The 24,103-nt window shown below is 40.2% G+C and overlaps 2 protein-coding genes across 2 annotated transcripts in view; one reads left to right on the forward strand and one right to left on the reverse strand.

Annotated features, from left to right (window-relative positions):
• The first annotated feature begins 400 nt into the window (after positions 1-400).
• On the forward strand, positions 401-5,529 carry LOC128366460 (vitelline membrane outer layer protein 1 homolog). Its single transcript, XM_053327178.1, has 5 exons — positions 401-610; positions 1,565-1,677; positions 3,204-3,510; positions 5,020-5,042; positions 5,490-5,529. The coding sequence occupies exons 1-4, from the start codon at positions 401-403 to the stop codon at positions 5,029-5,031; spliced, it is 642 nt and encodes a 213-aa protein (XP_053183153.1). The 3' UTR covers positions 5,032-5,042; positions 5,490-5,529.
• A 9,528-nt stretch (positions 5,530-15,057) lies between these two features.
• Positions 15,058-24,103, reverse strand: part of LOC128365980 (raftlin-like) — a 121,830-nt gene continuing 112,784 nt past the window's right edge. The window contains exons 8-10 of the mRNA XM_053326616.1: positions 23,037-23,140; positions 17,405-17,480; positions 15,058-16,239 (exon numbers count right to left, since the gene is read on the reverse strand). Of these exons, the coding sequence (XP_053182591.1) occupies positions 15,568-16,239; positions 17,405-17,480; positions 23,037-23,140 (852 nt within the window). The 3' untranslated portion in view covers positions 15,058-15,567. The remainder of the gene's footprint in view (positions 16,240-17,404; positions 17,481-23,036; positions 23,141-24,103) is intronic.

A 24,103-nucleotide genomic window follows, 5' to 3' on the forward strand; every position in this document is an offset into this window, starting at 1 on the left:
CAAGCAAGACACAATAAAACCTTTCCCACCTCTCCTCCCCGTCTCTGCTCGCTCAGCACTTTCCAGTAAAGACATTTTTATTCTTGGAGCGTCTTTAAAATATGAAAGACTCGTAACTGTGTTTTCTGCACTCAGGTGACGTAGAAGCATGTTTGTGAGTTAGATAACGTGAAGGTAAAAGATAAATGAATCCAGAGCAGAGAAGCAGTGTCTCTGAACTGTTCTTTTTCCACCAGCAGCTGTTCGTTCCCACGCCGCCTCTCAGCCTCCGACTCTGTGAATGATTCACCCTGATGTCCCTGATCTGAGTATTTTAGGGTCGACAGAGGAGCTAAAAGAGCTGCTGGTCTGAGCCTCGGTTACTTGTTCGTTTTCTGACGATCGACTCACTGCTGTCAACATGGCGAGCCTGCTCTCTGTCCTGGCCGCGCTGGCCCTGGTTTCCTGTGCGTTGTGTGAAGAGAAGAACTTCCTGCAGCGGGCCGGTGCGACCTTCAACAACAGACAGTACAGGTCGATGCTCACCGTCACCAACGGAGAACAGTTTGGGAACTGGACCTGGCCTGAGATGTGTCCAGACCAGTTCTTTGCTGTTGGATTCAGTGTCAGGGTAAAGACACTGACTCTTCCACACATTTCATATATTTTAATTATTGTAAACCAACTTGAGTCCAGTGGCGTGGGTTAGGGTTAGACTTCTTGAAGGGCACATACAGCACGTTCTCGCCACTGAAGAGGGCAGTTTAGTGCAGTTTAGCGTGTTTTGCCAACCAGGACGGCACCTTAGCACACGTTCTGGCTCCAACAAGGGCAGATTAGGGACCGCCCCCCCCTTGTGCACACCACTGCTTGAGTCTTACCTAAAGTTCAATTATATATTAAATTATTTCAGTTATATTGTTCTATTATATATTAATTCACAATATATATTCATGGTGGAGTACAGTGGCTAAAGATGTGAATCATGTTCTCAATTTAATCCAATAAGGAACAATTATAGTGACAAATATAACTTTAACCCTTAAACAGGCAATGTGCACCAGGATAAACATACATATGTTTATATATATATATATATATATATATATATATACTATTATATTATATTTAAAAAAAACCCTTAATAGGGGCCATGAGTCCTAGTGGAGATACAAAATACTTTTAACATTATTTGTGGGAATTTGTATTTTTTAGATGCAAATGAGAAAACTAGTAACTAGTAACATCAAAATAAATAAAAAAAGAATAATTTCTCATTTTCGCACTCCTGGCTGTTTAAGGGTTAATGTCTAAATGGGAATGTGAGTGTTGCTTTAAGAGAGAGTGGAAGACATTTCCAAACACCTGACTAAAATAATCTTCCATCTTTTAAATGTAAAAATAATCGTTTCTGTGCGTGAACATGCATGAAGAGCAATCCTCATTTACTCTTCAGACACTAACCAACTAAACCAAACCACCAAAATCTACTCTAAAACCATCTGAACTTTGCAGCTGCTTCACAAGAACAAGATAAACATCTGATTAGAGCAGATCTTGTGTGAACTCTGCTCTGTTTCCTCAGGTGGAGTCCGACCAGTACGGGGGGGACGACACCGCCCTCAACGGGGTCCGCCTCATCTGCGCCAAGGACGGGAACCGTAGCTTCCTGTACTCTGTTGAGTCTCACACTGGATAGTAAGTTACTCAGACACTTTATAACGAGGTTCCTTTATCATAGCAGGCTTTATTAATAGTTAGTAATTAATGAATTAATGCTTTATGGGTTTGAAGCATAAATAAGATCATGGTTTGGTTTGATGTATGTATGTGTGTATATTTGATCTTATATGGGAAGCACTATTTATAAATGTGTGTTTTAAAAAGTGCTATACAAATACATGATTTATCATTAATCCTATTATTATTATTATTATTATTATTATTATTATTAATTAGTACATTTTCAGTAATCCGAGGGGCTAATTTTCTCCTCTGCCAGATGTTGAAGAGACAACCTTAAATTTAATAAACTAGAATAAAAGTCATAGCACACATCAAACTGTGGTTAATACACACAGACTCAGTTCTGCACATACACACCAATCAATCACTGTCACTCTCAACATAATATAATTAACAATGAAAGGCTCCTTATGTTAACGAGTCACAGCTTCGACTGGAGACACAGGCTGCAGGTTTCTATCACTACTTCACCCACTACACCCAAGCTGCTCGGAGAAGGCAAAGCTCCAGCAGCACAATATATTTATGTAGAGATGTAAACTACTACAGCATTTTAAATAGACTCAGGTTAGATTTTAGGTTATATTATTCTGGTTCATGGACCAAATATGGTGCCAAATGGGATACTCCCCTTCTCACCCTTCCTGTCTGGGGCAATGATTGGCCTGAAGTCACATGACCATGACTCAACCCACCTTAGTGGATTAACCATTGGCTGACGAACACCTGGAAGCATGCTAATGGTTATTTTTTATTCATACCTTTTTGAATTGCAGAAACGTGTTGGTCTATTAATAAAGTGTTTCAACTGATTACTGAACAGGAAGTCTTAGTTTGCTAATGAACTGTGAACATCTTTACATTTGGTTTTTCTTGCTTTTTATTTGTAGCAATAAATGAAAATGAGGAAAACTGTCCTGACACACATTTGGATTGCATGGTGACAGTTTTCTTAAAAAGCCTTCCAGTGTGCACGCTATCAATGTTTTCTATTGATCTGTGCACGTTTTCCATCTCGGTGCAATAATGTAATGATTGTAATGATGCTATAATCTTTATTTTAGGAAGCCAGAACTCTAACTTGGATGATAATGGACACGTCAATAGAAACACTTTCCCTCTAAATCTATTCGAGCATCTCTGCTGCGGCTAAAATGTTTTTATTGATGTCTTTAAATATGCAGCTGTTTGTCGCCGTGGTTACGTATGTCTGATCTCAGTGGGACTAACCTGGCTCTACTGTACAGGTTAAATAAGGAACTTTGATAACAGCAGGAAGCTCGAGTCTGGCAGCTTCCCATCACGTTCAGAGGGGAAATGAATGTTCTGCCTCTGCCAAGAAGCAAATTAGGCATTTTCAAATATCTTGACTTTCATCCAGTGTTTTCAACCCACATCTTGGATCTTTTCCTGATCCCCCCCCCCCTCCCCTCCTCTCCTCTTTCCTGTATTCCTCCTTCTCCTGTTCTCCTGTCCAGCTTCGGTGACTGGTCCCAGCCCCAGTACTGCCCCAGCGGTGTGCTCACCGCCTTCCAGCTCCGTGTCGAGCCCCATCAGGGGATCTTTGGAGACGACACGGCCGCTAACAACATCAAGTTCCGCTGCAGCAGCAACCCGACGCTGGAGGGGTCCGGCAAGGACTGGGGGGAGTACGGCTACTGGAGCCAGGAGTGTCAAAATGGAGGAATCTGTGGCATTGAGAGCAAGATGGAGGAGTACCAGTACGGCCTGGATGACTCCACTCTCAATGACGTGCGCTTCCATTGCTGTGCCAAGCCTCTTCAGGTAAGGAGGTTAAATAATGAGCCGAAGCCCAGAAACTGTTAATAATTAGTCTCTACACCAATTCACATTCATAAATTCCACATAAGTCATTAATAAATGTTTGATTAGTCTTTTCAATCACTATTTTATAACCCAGGAAACCATGTGAATAAGAATATTATAAATAAAATATGTTTGAATGCTGATTTTTTTCAGGTCAAAATTTGCATTAGCTTATATAAAAGGGTTATCAGCTGCACAAAAATGAAAAAAGATGCATTTTATGTCCAGTTTTGTATATTATGGGTCACATTAGGAAATGTCCAGCTAAAAGAAATGTGTATAAGCTCTTAAATGTAAAAATTGGTCCAATTCAACCCTGAACAGTAGTTTATGACACTTCCACATAAAGGCTTAGTTTACTCTCTGGGACCAAAGCTGTTTAACCCTGACCCTGATCCCAATCAGAAGTTACAGCAAAATGTCATTTGTCCTTTTTAAAAGTAGAGAAAGAACAAATCAGACAATCTTAGAAACTTGCGGAGCTGTCAAACCCAAAACATTAAAACCTAGAAACTCACCCGAGGAGCAAATCACACGGAGAGTTTTCAGATTCCCGGCCAGTCGAGAGGACTCCTCGTTATCTCGAGAGGTTTCCGATGATGAGATGAAACGTTCTCCAGATGTTCTGAAGGTGATGAAGATGGACATGTGGATACTTGAGGAGCTTCGCCAGCTGTTCTTCATGTTTGGAAATGTTTAATGTTGCATCCTGAATCAGTGTCAGGAAACAGAGACGCAGATTATACTCTGAACATACGAGGAGTTTAAAGAGATATAATTCAGTCATTGCTGCTTTAATGATAATAATATATAATAATTAATATATATATATATATATATATGATAATAAAAACTATGTTTCAGAAGATATTTAATAAGTAAGAAGCATCTGCTGCTTTATGAACCTGGTGTTTCATTTTCTGCCGTTTCTTCTTCACGCTTTAACTTCCTGTCGTCCTCCCGGGTCAAACTGACCCCGTCTGTTTTGACTGTTCCTTCCTTCCTTCCTTCCTTCCTCTTTTCCTTTCTCCCTCCCTCCTTCCTTATTTCCCTTCCTTCATTCCTTTCTTCCTCCTACCTTCCTTCCTTCCTTCCTTATTTCCTCCGTCCTTCTTTCCTTCCTCCCTTCCTTCTTTCCTTTCCTCCCTTCCTTCCTCCCTCCTTTCCTTCCTTCTTCCTCCCTTCCTTCCTTGACTCGAGGACCACAGGAGGGAATCATAGTTGTTAGTTTCATTATTTCTAAAATCTAACCAATAAATTAATGAATCGATATCTGATAACGAAGCTACGTTTCCAAGCCTGATTTATTTATTGTTGTTTGAACCAAAAATAAAAAGAAAAGATGTTTTTGTTTTTGTTGAGATGAAAACAGAATAAAAAGAAGAACTCAGTTTATGCAGATTATTGTGTGTTTGTAGTCGAATCCCGTCTGAGCTTCTCTCACGAGTCTTATTTCCTCTCTTTCAGACCGCAGAGTGAAAACATCTCCGGTGAGTATTCTGGTTTTATTGCTTTGTAAGGTTTATTATATTATTACATTATTTAAGTTATTTAATTATTTAATTCATATTTGGGTCAGTGACAAATAACAGTTGGCAAGATGAGCAATTCAAACATTTCTTTAAAAAACATCTTAAAAGCAGAATCAGGTTTGTTAACATGCACATTTTCTATTTGCTAAATGAAAAACAACCATTTTTTTCTAAATATGTCACAAAATATAATGTTTTATTGTAAAAGTGGATTTTATTTATTCCACATTTTAATTCACATTTATTTTCTTTATCAGATTTTTATGATACTGGATCATTGACCCATAAATATAAGAACTAAAATAGCCAAGATGAGTTCAATGACTTTGTAAAATGATCTGAATATCAAATGTAAAATCTTCTGTGTGGTTTTATGACTCCGTGTTTGATGGTTTTTATCTACAGAGATCGGCACCGAGCGCTCCGGAGACGTTTGATCCCGTCCTTAAAACTCAGAGCTGACAAATAAAATGCTCATTTGAAACTCTGCCGTCTCTTTAATAAGTTTCCTGAAACAGGAAGCTTGTGTGTGATTAAAGTTATTTGCTTTAAACTAAAATACAGATGTATTAATAATCACAGTTTGCAGAAGTCTACAATTAACTAACAGGTTTTAGTCAAAGTGTCAGAAACAGAAACTTTAATTAAGATTAAAGAGCGCCGCTTTAAATCAAGCACCAGTCTGGGTCCTTTCTCCTCTCTCTAAGTTTATGTCATCCCTTTCTCCTCTCTCTAAGTTTATGTCATCCCTTTCTCCCTTTCTCCTCTCTCTAAGTTTATGTCATCCCTTTCTCCTCTCTCTAAGTTTATGTCATCCCTTTCTCCCTTTCTCCTCTCTCTAAGTTTATGTCATCCCTTTCTCCCTTTCTCCTCTCTCTAAGTTTATGTCATCCCTTTCTCCTCTCTCTAAGTTTATGTCATCCCTTTCTCCCTTTCTCCTCTCTCTAAGTTTATGTCATCCCTTTCTCCCTTTCTCCTCTCTCTAAGTTTATGTCATCCCTTTCTCCTCTCTCTAAGTTTATGTCATCCCTTTCTCCTCTTTCTAAGTTTATGTCATCCCTTTCTCCCTTTCTCCTCTCTCTAAGTTTATGTCATCCCTTTCTCCCTTTCTCCTCTCTCTAAGTTTATGTCATCCCTTTCTCCCTTTCTCCTCTCTCTAAGTTTATGTCATCCCTTTCTCCCTTTCTCCTCTCTCTAAGTTTATGTCATCCCTTTCTCCCTTTCTCCTCTCTCTAAGTTTATGTCATCCCTTTCTCCTCTCTCTAAGTTTATGTCATCCCTTTCTCCCTTTCTCCTCTCTCTAAGTTTATGTCATCCCTTTCTCCTCTCTCTAAGTTTATGTCATCCCTTTCTCCTTTTCTCCTCTCTCTAAGTTTATGTCATCCCTTTCTCCCTTTCTCCTCTCTCTAAGTTTATGTCATCCCTTGCTCCCTTTCTCCTCTCTCTAAGTTTATGTCATCCCTTTCTCCCTTTCTCCTCTCTCTAAGTTTATGTCATCCCTTTCTCCCCTCTCTAAGTTTATGTCATCCCTTTCTCCCTTTCTCCTCTCTAAGTTTATGTCATCCCTTTCTCCCTTTCTCCTCTCTCTAAGTTTATGTCATCCCTTTCTCCTCTCTCTAAGTTTATGTCATCCCTTTCTCCCTTTCTCCTCTCTCTAAGTTTATGTCATCCCTTTCTCCCTTTCTCCTCTCTCTAAGTTTATGTCATCCCTTTCTCCTCTCTCTAAGTTTATGTCATCCCTTTCTCCTCTCTCTAAGTTTATGTCATCCCTTTCTCCCTTTCTCCTCTCTCTAAGTTTATGTCATCCCTTTCTCCCTTTCTCCCTTTCTCCCCTCTCTAAGTTTATGTCATCCCTTTCTCCCTTTCTCCTCTCTCTAAGTTTATGTCATCCCTTTCTCCTCTCTCTAAGTTTATGTCATCCCTTTCTCCTCTCTCTAAGTTTATGTCATCCCTTTCTCCTCTCTCTAAGTTTATGTCATCCCTTTCTCCTCTCTCTAAGTTTATGTCATCCCTTTCTCCTCTCTCTAAGTTTATGTCATCCCTTTCTCCTCTCTCTAAGTTTATGTCATCCCTTTCTCCCTTTCTCCCCTCTCTAAGTTTATGTCATCCCTTTCTCCCCTCTCTAAGTTTATGTCATCCCTTTCTCCTCTCTCTAAGTTTATGTCATCCCTTTCTCCTCTCTCTAAGTTTATGTCATCCCTTTCTCCTCTCTCTAAGTTTATGTCATCCCTTTCTCCTCTCTCTAAGTTTATGTCATCCCTTTCTCCTCTCTCTAAGTTTATGTCATCCCTTTCTCCCCTCTCTAAGTTTATGTCATCCCTTTCTCCCTTTCTCACCTCTCAGTGTGAGAGTAGCATGTTTTCATTTCCTGTCTAATGAAGCAGTGAGCTCACAGCACAGAGCCGCTGACGCAGGCGTTTCTGAGAAATCCTGCTGGAACTGAGGTAATTAAGAAATGACAAGAGAGGGGGTATTAATTAATTTACAGTTTAAGGCCTGACAAAGGTTGATAAGACACCGATTGGCACACACAGAGGTAATTGTGTTAATTAATTGGTGAGTAGTTAATCTGCTAACACCGAGTGTGTGCGGAGGGAACTCCAGGATGTTATCAAACACTGCAGTAATGGTTTTCAGAAGATTGTGCAAGTCGAGGCAAAGTGATTACAGTTTTTAACGCACAGCTACAGAGTTCCTCTCAGTTAATGAAATATACTGGCTGCCCTCGTATCTAAGTTCAAAGTGTACTTATTAGATGCTGAAGTGCACTTGTTATATACCAGCGGGGGGGTTGAGGGAAGCAGCTGTGTGAGGAGGGAGCTCATCTCAACTTCACTCTGTGATAAAAACAAACAACTTGCTCCATTATTTCTTTAAACAGGAAATAAAGTTCAGAGAGTTAAAGTGTTATCTTTAAATTGTTCATTTAAAGCTCAGTGACTCAGCAGCGTGACCCTAACCCTAACCCAGCGTGACAGTCATTAGAAACTAACGCTGTGCAGCCCGGCGCTGTTCAAACACAACACTGAACTTTGATTTGGAGATCTGACGGTTTGCAGAGTATCAGGAAACATTTGGGGGAAGTGGTTATGAAATTATGCGATGATGGAATATTATAAGAGATGTCAGACTTAACAAGAGATGTAGAATATTTCTATTCTGTGGAGTTTGGCTTTAAATATTTAATTTGCTTTTCAATGAACAGATATACTGTTGGACAGCATGGAAATGTTTTTCTGACTTTACCTAACCCTCCTGTTGTCCTCAAGTCAAGGGAGGAAGGAAAGGAGGGAGGGAGGAAGGATGGAAGGAAAGGAGGGAGGGAGGAAGGATGGAAGGAAAGGAAGGAAAGGAGGGAGGGAGAAGGAAAGGAGGGAGGGAGGAAGAAGGATGGAAGGAAGGAAGGACAGACGAGGACGACACAAAGGTTAAGGGAATATTAAAACAGTAAGTTTTGCACATTTCCATGAAGTCAGGACAGATTATAAAATAATGAACTTGGAAACAACAGAGGTGGATTTTTAGTTCCTCTGTCAGGAGTAAAAAAAAGCCCAACACACTGGTTCATCTTCTCAGCCTGCTCATAAATGCTCACATCTTTCAAACTTCATGTTCACTTTAAGTCTAACTTATTAACAGATGACATTTATGACGTCATCATAACCACAGATATTATAACTGTCTCCACAGGCTGAGGATAAAGTGACATGATAATCACGCTGAGCTTTATGTGTCAAATTGTTGAAATGCCTCCTAAAACAGGAAATAGGAAGGAAAGGGAACTGTTCATATATATTTAATAACTATAAGAGAAAAGAGAAGCAAGATCATTTACTTCATATTTATCAAATCAGTTTCCTGTTGACTGAATTCTTGACTAATAGACTTTATGATTTCATCTTTAACCTTCGTGTCGTCCTCCCGGGTCAAATTGACGCGTCTGTTTTGACTGTTCTTTCTTTCTTTCTTTCCTCCTTTCCTTCCTTCCTCCCTCCCTCCCTTCCTTCCATCCTCCCTCCCTCCTTTCCTTCCTTGACTCGAGGACACAGGAGTGTTAAACTAAGTCCAGTATTGTGTTGTATGTCACTGCAGGCGACAGCCACTAGATGGCAGTGCTGCCTCAAGCGGGACTTTAACCCACATCTCACCAGAGTCCGTGACTTTTATGGCACAGCACATATAAACCACTTTGACTGATTTTATGAGTGCAATGAATTGTAGATCGATTCAACAATGTTCACCAGCTGGCACAGTGAAGCAGCTCCACCTCAGAGGCCCTCTGGGCACAAAGGCCCGAAATCTGTGTTGAATCAACCTCGACCCCCTTTGCTTAAAACCTGTTCTGGTATCTTGTACTGCAATCATAAAAATAACAGTTTCTAGACTAAGAAAGCAGAATCATTATTCAAAATATGCTGCCGTTAGCACGTTTTTGCACCGTATAGCATTACCTGTGGGACCCAGGGTGGGACCTCAGGGACATAACGACCTGGGTCATAGGTTTAATACCCCAACCGCAGAATGAATGTGTTCTGACCAGTTTAGCAGCTCGCCAATGGTTCCCAATCTGCCTCAAAAGCCATTAACGCCTCCTGCAGTGAACAGACTGGATATAGTGTTTGTGGTTTTGGTTGAAGGCAAAGCCCTCCTCTTAATGACCTCAGCCTCCCCTGGGCTCTGAGCTCATGACTTATAGATCGCGCCGGCTGTGTTGACTCAACTGTAAATATAGTTCTCTTCATAAACACCAACAGGGTTATGATCGGGGGGGGGGGGGCCGGGGCTTTATGTGAAATATTGATGCATGAGGAATAGTTTTTGGGGTTGAATTGCATTGTTTTGATGTTTGGACAGAATGGATGGTATTGTTCTGGTGTTGGGGTGAAATAACCATAAAGTTGATCTATTCAAAGGTTTCCATGGTAACGAAGGTAATAACCAGATGGAGCTTTTCTTTTAGAGAAAGTAAAAACGTAGGTTCCCTCCTGTGCTTTTCTCTTTGACGTCAGCATGAACTGTAAAGTTAGACTATAACATCTCGAAGAAACCTTTTTTTTTAGCTGCAGCATTTTATGGACCAACTATTGAGTCTGCTGGGTTAGAGTTAGGGAAGCTCAAGGTCACAGACGGGGTTAGGGTTAGGGAAGCTCAAGGTCACAGACGGGGTTAGGGAAGCTCAAGGTCACAGACGGGGTTAGGGTTAGGGAAGCTCAAGGTCACAGACGGGGTTAGGGTTAGGGAAGCTCAAGGTCACAGACGGGGCCGTGGTAGTTGGGTCTACTCAGTCTTCAGAGCTTCATGTATTATTTCTGCATGCTGTGATAGTTTATATTATATGGTGCAGGAATATTTGGTTTCCAGTAGTTGCATATATATAACTGCATTATGTTTTTAATTGAGGACATTTACCCCAATTTGTACTTGTAACTAAAAGCCTACCTGCATTGTGTTGTCTCAGTATTTCAACAGTAAAGTTAAATCTGAACTAATTTGCTGTGTTATTAAAACACTTTTAGAAAATAATGCCACTTTTAAGCAGATTTATGTGCTTTCCTGTTTGTATCATATTTCTAAATCCAAATGATTGTCCGACTGAAGTGAAGTGATATCACAGATGACTCACCGTGAGGATACTGAACGGACACGGTTTTGTTTTTATTAGACTCGGTTTGAATAAATCCCAAAACTGATCAGACTCAACGTCAGCGGTGGTTGCAGGATGTTTGCATCTGTGTATATTTTCTCCTTCAACTGTAAAAATGAAACACGAGTCAAACCGAGAGCTAAAGGACAGTTCCTGATGAAAGCTTCGTGACTGAAGGATCCAAACATCTTTTAAGCAGCTGACTGAGAAAAAGAGAAACAAGTCTATTTTTCATTTGACACAAAATAAGCAACGACACATGTAACACATTAAATATAAATCATTTTATAATATACAAATTGTACAGATGTCATGAACAATAGGAATGTGGACATACTCAGGATAGCAAAGATAAAGAATACTTTTTCTTCCTCGATAGCAAACAGCACATGATCAAAGATACTCAACATTCATGATGGCAGCCGAGGTGATAAAAACTAACATCAGACACAAAACCTAAGAATACCGTTTCCAGAGGCTGTGAGCAAGCTAAAGTGACAACACAGAAAAAAAATAAAAATGACGGCATCCTATTGTATCATGTTCTGTCATTTCTACTCTGCCCATTTCACATCATAGTACACAGGAAATGAACCAATACGCTTTTTTTTAGTTTTTTTTTAACAGCATTACCAAGAACGATTGCACCAGCGCAACTATTGAGGCTCAGAAACAATTATGCTGATAGAAGACAGGAAACTGTATATTACCTTTATTTTATTTTTTTAATACACAAATGGGAAGAGGGCTGCAAATGTATATTAAAGTATAACATTAGTCAAAGGTCTCCTTCTTTTCACGGATGGCTAAGTTAACATGGTTCAGCATCATTTAACTGATGAGGTGTCAGATCGCGCCTCGCTTTTCTCTCCCTGCGTGTTTTTGTTCTTTTGTTTTTTTAACATCATAACAGACGAAAAAAAATCATAATTACCCACAGTCCCTGGAGTGTACTCATGTCAGAGGTTAGACTGCACACAGCAACCAATCAGCCCTTATCAGGGGAAGATGGAGCCCGAAGGCCGCGGCCTCAGGTAGGACGGACGGATACAGGACCAGTGGTGACTTATGTCAAGGTTACAATCATCCGAGTTCGTGGACGTCGAACTGGAATGTGGTGGGAGTAAAAAAACACAGTGATGTCGCATCACAGCGCTGCTTTACTGACTTCCCAAACTCTGCTGCCCTTGATAAAGTGGAATATGATCTGTCTGTTTTCACAGGATGCCAAAAGGGAATAAATGTCACAGTTTTTACATAAAAAACAAAAAAAGGGGGGGGGGGGGGGGGGGGCAGGAATTCAGAAATAAATTCATATTAATAATACAGATGACGGGGAAACGTTTATCTGTGCACTGGGGAGACTGAAGAAACACATTAAATCTGACGAAATAAGTTGACAGGGATTCAGCTGGGAGATTTCTCAAATATTCAAAATCATCTCCTCAGCTATCACAGGCCGTCTTTTAGCCGTCTTTTGGTATCGACTTTCATAATTCATATTTGTCATTTGCTAACAAAAAGTGTAAAAGTGACAGATGGGTGTCATTTGCTCCCCAGTAGTTATGATGCGAGAGGCAGCATAAAATATTTCTTGAATACAATAAGTGCTTATTAAAGCTCAAACAGCCGAAAGCTAAAAGCAGCTGAGAGAATGAAGGTAAAAAATAAAGGAAAAGACGATACCACAGAGAGTATTATGATATGACTTCATATCTTAATTCAATATCGGAGTGGTTATTTTTCATGTGCTCGTGCAAACTCCTGTCGTATAGCTGTGGAAAATCCATCCTGGCTCAAATATGACCCTTGACCTCGTCTGCCATTAGCAATGACCTCACACTCACAGGTCTGGGCTCCGTCATAGTGGAGGGCGAGAGGACAAGGAGCATATGTTTCAGGGGGTCACACATGCGGTGACCCCTCAGTTAAAAACCAACAACAGCCCTCGGGAGGTAGCTCGAAGCGTCAGTCAGAAATACATTTTAGCAAGCTGAAGCGGAACAGCAACACAAACTCCACAGGAAACTCAAACGTCTCTTAAAAAAACAGTCACAATAAAAAAAGAACAGGAACATGTTCAAAACATGTTTTATCTCAAAAATAAATCCAGAACATATCACCTTCATATAGACAAACACTTCAAATGGTTTATCCCCTCTTTCTGAATTCCAGTAATAAAACAGGGAACAATGAACTCACCTTACCAACACTGACTGTAGCAAAACTTCCTGTTTGACTATAACAAACATATAACACTTAAATCACCATTGTGCCTCTAAAAGACATTTCTAATAGCAGACTGTGGGCCATTTACAGTATAGTAATAAGGCTAAACTGGTCACAGTTTTATATTCTACGCTACACACAAGCATTTGCCATTTTACATTGAAAAAAATCTCAGCGGCGGGCGGATTAATCCCCCAAAAAGAGAGCACTTCAGCGTAATCGATCTTACTTGTGTGTAATTGAGGAGTCTCATTCCCAAAATGGAGACATTTTTCTTGACCAAGCTATCATCTATTCTCATAAAAACAAAAGAACCAAATTGTGACAAATTGCAGTCTTTATAAAGCAGGACAGGAAGTAGTTTAATTCATTGATTGACCAAATGTTAACATTTTAATAAATAGGCATATTTTATGATGGAGTATGTGTTTGATTTAGCATTTTTAATAAGATCTCTTCCCTCTCAGTGCAAATGATTCCCCATGACATCAATGTTAAATCTGAAGGCTATTTGCTCGACACTCTGAGGTGTTTTTTGTCAATAACTCCCCCAATAAGTGACCACCATTATAAATGCATGATTCCTGACAGATACCCCACTGACAAAATCCATTAGTGAGCTAATGAGCGCTCTATGCCGTGAACATTGCCACCCTCCCTCCCCACCCCTTTTAAAATGGAAACACGATGCCATGAAACAGCACATTATGACTTGGTTATTGTCAGAAATGATGTCTGGTGAGAGGTGCTTAAAGAGCTGGAGGTAAAATAATGAAGGAAATCTCAACGGGGAATGTGGGACGCAGGCGGCCGTTACTTTAAATGAGCCTATTCATTTCTTTTATTTGACTCCCTTATGCTCTGTGGTCTTTCTCTTTCACTCTCAATCTACTTTCTTTGCCTCAACGTCTCCATCTCAATCTTCAGCTTTGGTCTCAATAAACAACAAAGCCTTGGTCCTGGCCACACAACTTAACCCTGTTTCCAATCTGACAAGTGCTTTTGTTTGTGGCCGCTGCAAATGCAACTTTGAACAGAAATAAATCCTCTCTCGTATCTCGTATATGTAAAACCTAACGAGGTGTGTCTGAGTATGAATTTTGTCCTTGAGCTGCAAACATTCAGCTGAATTTCACATCCTTATCTAACTTGGCTTTGAATATGGAACATTCTGTATGCAAGGTGAGCTTAGCACACCACACCAAAGAGTGATTATCGGCTCTCTTTGAAGCACTTGACGGCTTAGAGCTCAGCGTAAACAATTATCTCTTCACCCTACTTTGGATTGCCTGTCGCAACAAACGCCTTTCCCATCACCTCTACCAGTGTTCTCCTCCGAGTTCCCACCACATCACGACTTTCTATGGTGCACAGAACGAAGGAACAGGAAATGGTGATACAAGTCTGTGATCACATATGACGCTTTTCTGTCTTTAAAATCGCCAGTTGTGTGAATGAGGCAGGTCAGTGTCTTTTTAAAACTCTGAAGTTTGGAGCTGACTTTTTCCACAGCTTCAAAAACAGCTGCAGCTTAAACTGCTCAACTGCCAGGTGAAAGTACCTCTTGTAACAGGTGTTATCTGCATCTCTGGAACAAGACAAGAAAAGCTCACCATGGTCTGTTCTCTCTCTTTCTGTAGGACTTATTTTTTGAGGGGTTTGAACAATTTTTTCTTCAAAAGTAAGCAGAGATTTTTCTTCGATCCACATCTAAAAAATGTCACTGGTGTTCTTTCAGGTTAATTAACCCTAATTGGACAGGAGATGTAACGCTACTCGTCCTCTTAAAGGCTTGGTCGCACCAGAGAGTGGCACAGTGAAAATATTGTTTGTGGTTGTGATTACCTGCAAGGGTATTTTTGTGAATTAATGGTGATTAACTTTTAACAGGCTAGCAGTAGTCACAAGGGATGCCTGAGCTTTTTTAATTTACTCTGGTTGTTTACCCCGATCCTGGAAATTGTTCTCAGAATTCAATAAAGAGTTATTAGTTGCTAACAGAGAAATAAGTTTCCTGTGATTTATTCTAAAGATTCATCTGTACCATCGACTCCTGCCTCAAAGCTCTTTTGTGGAGTTGTTCATACTCCGATGGAGGAGTTCAAATAAAGGTAGATGTAGCGAGACAGAGCTTCTCCACTTTGGACTATTTGGTTTGCTGTTCCTTTGAAAGGTCAGCAGTCAAGATGGCTCGATTTTGTGTAACTTTGTGTGCCGACTCGACACAAAGAATTCTTGCAGATTTATTTCGCTGGCGAAACCAAGCCTTTAAAACTGTTGCTCATTCTTCTCAAGCAAAAGAAAAATGAGCCGTTTGTAATCATGGCATCATCTTAGGCGTTCACGTCCCTGTTCCAGTGACTCCTGCACCAGCATCTCTTATCTTGGATATATACATTCAGTATGTGTGGTTATACAGTAGGACTGATGTCCGCTGTTACATGAAATTGTTCCGTAGCTACACAGGTCACAAGGGTTTGGGGAACGCTGCAGCGATGGGGATCAAAGCCCCATTAATGTGGATCAGGGATAACACTGTGAACCAGTTCTCAAGATGGGGAATTTCAGAGGTAGGGTGGGAAAAAAAACTTTGACTTGGACTACTCTTGGCTACTCTTCTGGGCTTTGATTAGTCGGTGTGGTCTGTGAATCTGCCGTTATATCCTTGGTGATGACTTCCACGCCTGCTGGTTCTTCTATCTGGCATTTGATCACGTCCTCTTTGCCCTCTTCTTTCTCTTCATCCGTCTCTACCCCGTTCTCGATTACAGCTCCAGCTTCTGCTACGCCCTCTTCCTCCTTGTCTTTGGTCTCACTCTCTGTTTCAACAATCGCAACAGTTTCTGTCACCTCTAGGACCGCTCCGTTCTCCAAAGGCTCTCCGTTCTCTTTTGATCCCTCGTGGTCCAGTTCTATCTTTTCTTCTTCTCCCTCTTTTTCTTCCGTGCCGTTTTCTGCTCCTTTGTCTTTAGTCTCCGCTCCTCCATCTCTCTTTTCGACAGTCTCTACGCTGATTTCAACCCCGTCATCAATCTTTCTATCTTCCTCACAACTCGCCTCCCTTTCTTTCGACGTCTCACTTTCTCTCGCTGCCTCTGCCTGTGTTGTGTTCACCCTTTCATCGCTGCTCTTCTCTTCCTCCTTCTCAACCTTTTCTCTCTCATCAGGAATCTTGGGATCTTCTGAATCCTTCTCGTTTTTTGTTTTCTTTTTCTTCTTGTTCTTTGCTGGGTCTTTGATGCAGTTCTTGTTGGATTTGCTTCGGGGTTTGAAGATCAATTTCTGAAAAAAATTTGAAGTTTACATTAGCATTTTTCTAGGATGCATTGTAACTCTTTAAATATACGCCTGAAGCAATACACAGACTTAATTAAGAATGGATCACAGTGGATCTAATATTGCACTGGGATAACTAGTTAATTCAAATGAGCCTCATTGATGCAGAGAAGGAAATTGAGGCCATTTTGAGGGTAGTTATTAGTGGCCTCAAGGCCTTCAGTCTGACCAAACAAACAGGCAGAAATTTAATACAATATGTCCTCATTTACTTGTACAACTTCTTCAGGGTCCTACACACTGCAGGGATACAGAGAACTAAGATAAACTGCAAAGAAGCTGGCAAGAAAATCTTGTTAACGCTAGCAATGCCCTTAGTCTTTAGCCGTATTAAATTTGTTGTTGTGATGGCAGTTTAAATTCGGGTCACAGAAAGTGTCAACATGGATTCATTCCACTGCAGACAGAGGTTAGCTTTAGAGGTTATCACCACTACTCAGGGTCGCCAAGAAAGCATTACCAACCCTGCTTCCCCAAACAACAAATTTGGCCAATGCTGAAGAATTCCTCATATCTCAAACAGAGAAGGGATTCATTCACATGTGTCCAGCGCTGTGTGTGTGTTTGTCTACTTAAAACAAAAACAGCTGTGGAATTAGAAGTGGCAAAAGGTGATGTTGGCTTTGGATATATGGAGAACAGGTGACAGAACAGCTAATGGGAGACTCCCAATTATAGCCAAGAACAACACGTACTCATACCAAAATGACAGAAAAGGCCTACTTCCAATGACTCCCAAAATGACATATTTGAGTGTTTTCAGCACCCTGGATAGGACTGATTGGGGCCAGACTAGCGCTCCACAATGAGACACTATGTTCCAAATCTGTAATAAATCACTGTTCATTATGTTTTATGAGGTGCAAATACTGTCTGGTTAGGTTTAAGGCACAAACACCACTTGAAACATTTATACTTCCTTAAGATAAATAACCAATATAAAGTCACCACATATTGATTTCACTTGAACTGCGTCATAATAACTCCGGCCACTAGATGGGGTTAGCTTTAGGGTCGTGATTGACCGCCTGAATTTTTAGACCTATACTGCTGTTTTTCATGTGAGAACAGGATGTCCAAGAAACACAGAGAGGAATGTAAAGTTGTATACCTTGGATTCCCTCCTCTTTCGGCCCAAGACTGGTCTCTGCAGGAAAACAATCTGTTTGGTGGACAGACTTCCATCGCTAAAGGATGAGGAGAGAGACAGACAGGGGGAGGGGAAAAAAGATGAGAACATGAGCTGAACATGTTGATAATTTAACAGGATTGTGAAAGGATTTTATGTCTTTAATATGTTGATACTAAATTATTCAGAAATTATAAAAATAAAATGAGCCTGGGAGAAAGAATGAAGCTTTCCCGACTTGTTTTACATTTAAACACAGACAGATTTTTAATAATTTATTGTTTTTATTTTTATTCTTGAACCATACTGTCAAACTCCAAAGTAAATATGTGCAATGTATTAAGAGTTAAAGCCTGGGATAACATGCAGTGATCCACTCTGTTTGACCTTCTGTCAAGATAGTGAAATGATTGTTGGCCACGGCTCATGCTTCACGCTCTTATCTGACAGCTTTAAGGATATCGGCTCACATATCGGCCCAACCTCTTTGCTGCTGTGATCCGTCAGTGTCATTTCCCCGTGTACATTTAAGTCTTGCAGAGAAACAGGCGGTTCATATGCAAAGAGTTAAAGTTTGAATATCTGTACTTGACTTGTGAACATCTTATACTTCTCAGAACATGGATTTCTTCTCTTTTCCTCAATTCCCCCAAACAAAATCCTCCATCCCATGCACATGTCACACTCCCGTGTTCTGAGAAGGATAATCTGCACAAGTACTCGTGCTGACAGATTAATCATGGCAGGAAATGCAGATTCATCTCTGAGTGGGCTTCCTGTCTCTCTCACGCTCACTCCCACTCTTTCATCTGCTCATCTTTGCCATACGCAGCCCTTTTTCTTAACACTCATTGTCTAGCTGCCTGCTTTGTTTTACCTCTCTGCTTTTATCACCCGGTGACAGCCTGATTTGTGACAGTTTTATTGTTTGTTTCTGTTTTATTTCTTTTATTTCTCTCTTGCTAGTATTGGACATGGCTTAAAAGGAGATATGTTATCCTCTGCTATCTGACATAAGTTCAATAACACGTGCACACACATACACACAAAGGTTAGATGCTGTCTAAAGTTAAGCTGCCCGCTCGGCCTTGCACATGAGGAAATATGGCAGGTTTATGATCACTGCCGAACCCTAAAAGCCTGCTACAAATCTTCCCATTCTCAACATCAAATGGACTTGAGACTCTTCCAGCAGAAGGCTTACTATCTAAACCATCCAAAAGCCCACCACAACTTCTTTTTTCCATTACCTCCGTCCTTCCACCATTTATCCATAAGCTATTTTCTGGGCTGTCAAGAATGCTGGACGGCTTCCTGGCGAATCAAAGCTGAAAACTAACCCGAGTTCCCAGCAAAAGCCCCAGCCCATTAAGGAGTGGATGGCTTAGAAAATTACAGGCCTTTACTGAACCTACTCTTGGCTGTCAGTGTCAGCCGTACTATTATAACTTGAAGTCATAAAGAACAGCAATAATCTGTGTCTATTTATGGATGAATGTACCTGTTGGTGGCTTTATCTTCATGACTGCAAAGTGCCACCCTGACAATGAATAGAACATACTGCAGCTATAATGAAAATATTTCCTCCAAAAACTAAAATTAAGACTATATAATGTAAATGTCAAACAATATTTAGTCTCCAAAAATGTTAGATACCTGCACTAATTACTTGATTTGTCTGAACCTTCCTGTTTCTTGTTCCATAGTTAATACAGAGAAATTCACATTTAATGTAGTTAATGGCTCTAAAATGCAATTACCATCTACATTAATTGAATGCGGCGAACATGAATGCATGCTCTGAGACAACTACATGAATTAATGTTGTGTGGAGAAGCTGCTGAGCACCAGTTAGCATTAATTTCAGACGCTGCTGAGATCACTGACACTTATCCGATCCCTCCAGATGAGTGCAGGCTGCAAACCATCAGACTACAAAAAGCGTGCCTTTGCAAATTTGCTATTTAAAAATGGAGGAGTCAACACCACAAAAACAAGTGTAATGAGTATTGCTAATCTGAAATAGATCATCAACCATTACTTCTGCACGCAAAATGTTTTTGAGGCAGGGAGAGAAATGAGCTCCGTCTTGTACTGTATCTAGGCCGACTCTGATTAATTAGCTATGTTGCGTTGTTGTATTGTGGCATTTTGAAAGCGAGGAGCGAGGGAGGGTAGGTAAAAAACCCACTAAGGATGAAAATAGAGAGGTAATTAATCAGCTTTGCTCTGAAACAGCAGCAAACATTAGGTGGGGGCAGAGCAAACACTCGGTCAATGTGCTGATGGAAACATCCACACTTTGTCATATGGGCTCTATGGCACAAAACATCATGAGATCATTAAAGAAAAATAGTGTTAGCATCTCACTAGAAAAAAAAACCTGACAATATCCTAATAATACTGTATGTTAGTAGAATAAGTAAGCTATGCTAGTTACATTTGTACTTCTAATATCTCTTCTGCTTATGATATTACAGTTTTGCCACACCAGCTGGTTTCAGTTTAATATTCAGTTGCTAGCAGCAGAGATTATCAGAGATTAAAGAAGCACAAGAGACAAAATTGGTGATTTTTGTCAACCGCAGCTAGAGGGCGCTATGATCGTAGTGCCATCGCATTCATTGAATTTCATCATGTCATAGACACCCAAAGTCGGTGACTCTCAGAGCCAAATCAGAGGCACAATAGTAGATTTTCAAAATAAGTAATCAGTAAATTGTATGACACTTATATTATATATTTATATTATATACTCATGATGTCACTGTACTAGATTTACTACTGAGGGTCCATTACTTTCAATACCTGATGTGATACCATGGCTGAACCAGAAACCCCATTGAGGACTCACTACTGAAGTAAAAAACTTTTTAAGTGAACAGAAACTTTGTGTGTTTCATTATTTAAGCAAACAGGCTGCATCAGAATAAGAGTTACAAATTATATATTGGCCTGTATTCTTCAAGTAGAAAGCAAAGCAGTCCCCAAAAATAGTCAATCTAAAGTAGAGGAGCTGTATGAAATATGATGCTGTAACAACAAACACAGCTGTGTGATTACGTGCCCTCGTTCCGGTTTCTAATCTCGTCCTGAAACTTTAAGTGTTTCTGCTTTTAAGCAAACACGTTCTGGCTAAATTAGAATAATAACTCTGAACTGTAGAGAGAGGCGTTGACACTTCTAATAAGTAAAAATGCAGGCAATAGTATCATTTTCTAAACGGTATTGATTTTGAATGTGTCTGTGGTATCTGTGTATTGATTCTTGTGACATCCCTAATTTCATCCACTTTGTAACGTGATTATCGAGTTGTTTAGAAGAATGGTTCCCAAAGCAGGATCAAAAGACCACCAGGGGTCCTTTAGAGGGCTGCAGGGGAGTCCCAGCAAAGGACAGAGAGAATAATTTCACTTTTATTACACGTATTTCCAGCGGACGTGTCATATTTGAGGGAATCCTTTCTCTCAAACTCAGGTCTGTGGTCTACTGCTGGACTTTTCTTTCTTTTCTAGTTTCCATTTATGTCAATTGCTCACTTTGCTCCTCTGAGAAGGAGAACAACAAGTTATGTTATGTTGTGTTGTACAGTTATGTAATACGGTAGTACATTCAGTCCAAATTGGCTTCTTCTTATCAGTGTTCGTTCTTTGGCACTATGACTATGTTCCATGAGTTTAAGTGACGCTGTTACATCCAACGTTTTGTGAGCTAAGACTAAGCAAATGCTGAAAGGCATCTTTTATCTGCTCTTCAAATGCCCTTGTAGGAGCATTATATGTAGTCTAGGTGCTCTGTTGTTAATTTAGTAGGATTTTCATTATATTTCTTTATCACTTCTTTTCTTGAGCACCTATAAGAGGTTGTTTCTAATCTTCTGATCCTATACCAAATGGCTTTTCGAGCAATTTCAATGTCAATTTCCAAAGTCGGAATAAAATAATGAGAGTTGAGGCGAGCGCTCGTCATCTCAATCGTTTGTTGAAAGGTCTTCATAACACTGAGCTGTCTTAAGTCTTTTTCACGTCTTCAAGCTCATACAATCAAACATGTTTAATATTATCAGATGTTTTTGTCTTGGCTCATGCAAATACTGAAGTTCAATGACATGAACATTTTAAGTCACTCTCTCCATCACCAGACAGACACCAGAAAACCGTGTAGACAGTAAACATAACGGGGACTCCAGGGGTCTTTGCTGATTCTCTCAACCAGGGTTGTGTCCTCTTCATTTTGGCTGGTTCCTCAAAACAAACCACTGAACACACTGAAGGGCAGCCGTGGCCAAAATCTGCTTCTGTTTCTGCTCCATTGTCTGACAGTTTTTCTTCTCTTAAATTTCCAGCAGGATAGGGAATAATCTCAAAAGGAATCCAGTAGTAGTCTTGCAAAGAGTGGCCTTGCAAGTCTTAAAATCATGACACATAGTGTTTAGATGCGAGGGGGTTTTATGTTTGGCATAAGACTGAAACCAGACTGTACCAGAGTAAAATATTTAATCTATATAGTACATAATCTGCATGTTGAAGAGCAAATTCTGGTTTGGAGTGAAGCTGTACAGTGCGCCTGAGAACATGCATGGCCTTTGACCATAAGCGGATGTACACTCATATAACAGCCATGAGTGATGAGTCAGCGAAGGCTTAGCTGAGGAACCGTTACATTTCTGTGAAGAGATTTTCCACCAACAGTCACAGCTGCTGCTTTTAAACCTTGACTGCTGCTGCCGCTGTTGCTCGGCTGCAGCTATGAGCTCAGCCTAAATTGGCGCAGATTTAGGTCAGCCTCTTCTGAGAGCTGTCATATTTCGTTGAACAATAACTTGAACAGACAAGGTATGTATGTTAAAGTTTAGAACATGGTCCAGTTTTCACAGGCAGGACAAATAATGCCTTAAACAGCTTTGACTGCACAAGGGCCAGCAGTACAGCAGTATAGAGTACAGAAGGTGCTCTTATCTGTAAATTTGGACTTTTTTAGCTTTCTGTACTTTATCTTTAGAAACAAATAGTGTGACAGGAAGAACTATCTCCACACAACAGAACTATAAGACCTCAGAGGTCCCATCTTCCATTTTTATATTTACTCACAGACCTTTGGGTAAGAACACATTTTCATTCTTTGTAAAACTGCAGAGACTCTTCGTTCAGGTAACACTTGGACATAAATCTTGCATACTTAATACTTAGGTATACTTTTATACTTTTGATACTTAGATTTTATATTCAAGACTTGTACCTACACTGAGGTATTACTGCTTTTACTAAAGGAGGAACATTAGATGGAGGTTCTTTATGGATCTTCAACCCATTAAAGGACCATGTAATCCTTCAAATGTCTGAACACTTTAAAATCTCTGTGTTATAGAAGGAGGAGATAGAAGGTTTTTACAAATTTAAGCAATTATTAGGCATTTATGTTAAAGATTTAGCAGAAAATAAAGTAAAATATGTCAAATATATATTTAAATTGTATGTAAATGGCTAAAAAGTTGCAATAAATGTGCAAGAGGCTTTTAGTTACCATTGCTGCAATTCCTTCTAGTTGCCAATAGAGGTCAGTAGAAGTCAGACATTACTAAATACCCATTTAATAGTCAGATGAGGGTCATTACCTGTTAGTCTTGATTACAGGAGTTGGCAGCACACAGGTGAGCCTCCAGCCATACGTGGCCAGGGACTGCAGTAGAGGAACATAATCAGCCTTCACCTGCAAACCCTGAGGAGAAAACACCACAACGTCCATTACAATCTACAATCAACCCAAAACAACCCAAGACCTGCACATAATTCCAGCTCTGTCTTCCTCCTTTCAACACCACACATACACAGCACATTGAATAGTATGAAAATTATGTAGCAGACTGCATTCGCTACAGTGATTACAGCTGTGACGCACCAAGATATGAAATGCAATCAGGCGCTGTCAGCATCACTTAGAAACTCAAATCTCATTTAAGAAAAAAGAAAAGGACTCTCAGATATGATTGCTTTTATATGATGTGTGTGTGTGTGTGTGTGTGTGTGTGTGTGTGTGTGTGTGTCTAAGGGTTGTTTTCAAAAGCAATGTACATGACGAAAGAATAAAAGCTGAGATATAAATCAACTGCAACGGAAAATCCCTGGTTGCCATGAGTCAACAATCATGACAAGAGTTTGTCAGCACAGTAAGTCCTTCAGCAAACAGATTGCTGCCGAGTGAAACTGCTCACTTTATGCTTTGAATGAACATTTTAATGCTTTCTGTGCTATTACAATACCACCGCATGAGCCTGAGTCACATTATCTCAATGACAGATTCACATCAAGAATGGACAAAAGCATAAAAATGCAAATGTGTATTTTTGACTTTGGGGAAAATTCAAAACTGAATTGGACGCAGATGACTTAATGTAGTTTCAGAGCAGACACACACACACACACACACACACACACACACACACACACACACACACACACACACACACACACAGAGAGACGTAACCCCGTACAGAAAGGATGTGTGTGTGTGTGTGTGGTTGCCATTCTTGCCATGTTAAGGCACCTGCCGAAAGTGAGAAACCACGACGCGTGTCAATCGGGTTGCTGATACGAACAACAACATGTATATTTGCACGCAGAACACACACACACACACACACACACACACACACACACACACACATAGAGAGAACACACACAC

This window comes from Scomber japonicus, chromosome 10 (genome assembly GCF_027409825.1).
Source record: "Scomber japonicus isolate fScoJap1 chromosome 10, fScoJap1.pri, whole genome shotgun sequence".
Classification (NCBI taxonomy): domain Eukaryota; kingdom Metazoa; phylum Chordata; class Actinopteri; order Scombriformes; family Scombridae; genus Scomber; species Scomber japonicus.

Excerpts from the sequence above, each read along its gene's own strand:
- LOC128366460 (XM_053327178.1), top strand. The coding sequence starts at position 401 with ATGGCGAGCCTGCTCTCTGTCCTGGCCGCGCTGGCCCTGGTTTCCTGT. Across the intron at positions 611-1,564 it reads CTGTTGGATTCAGTGTCAGG|GTGGAGTCCGACCAGTACGG; the intron begins GTAAAGACACTG and ends CTGTTTCCTCAG. Across the intron at positions 1,678-3,203 it reads GTTGAGTCTCACACTGGATA|CTTCGGTGACTGGTCCCAGC; the intron begins GTAAGTTACTCA and ends TCTCCTGTCCAG.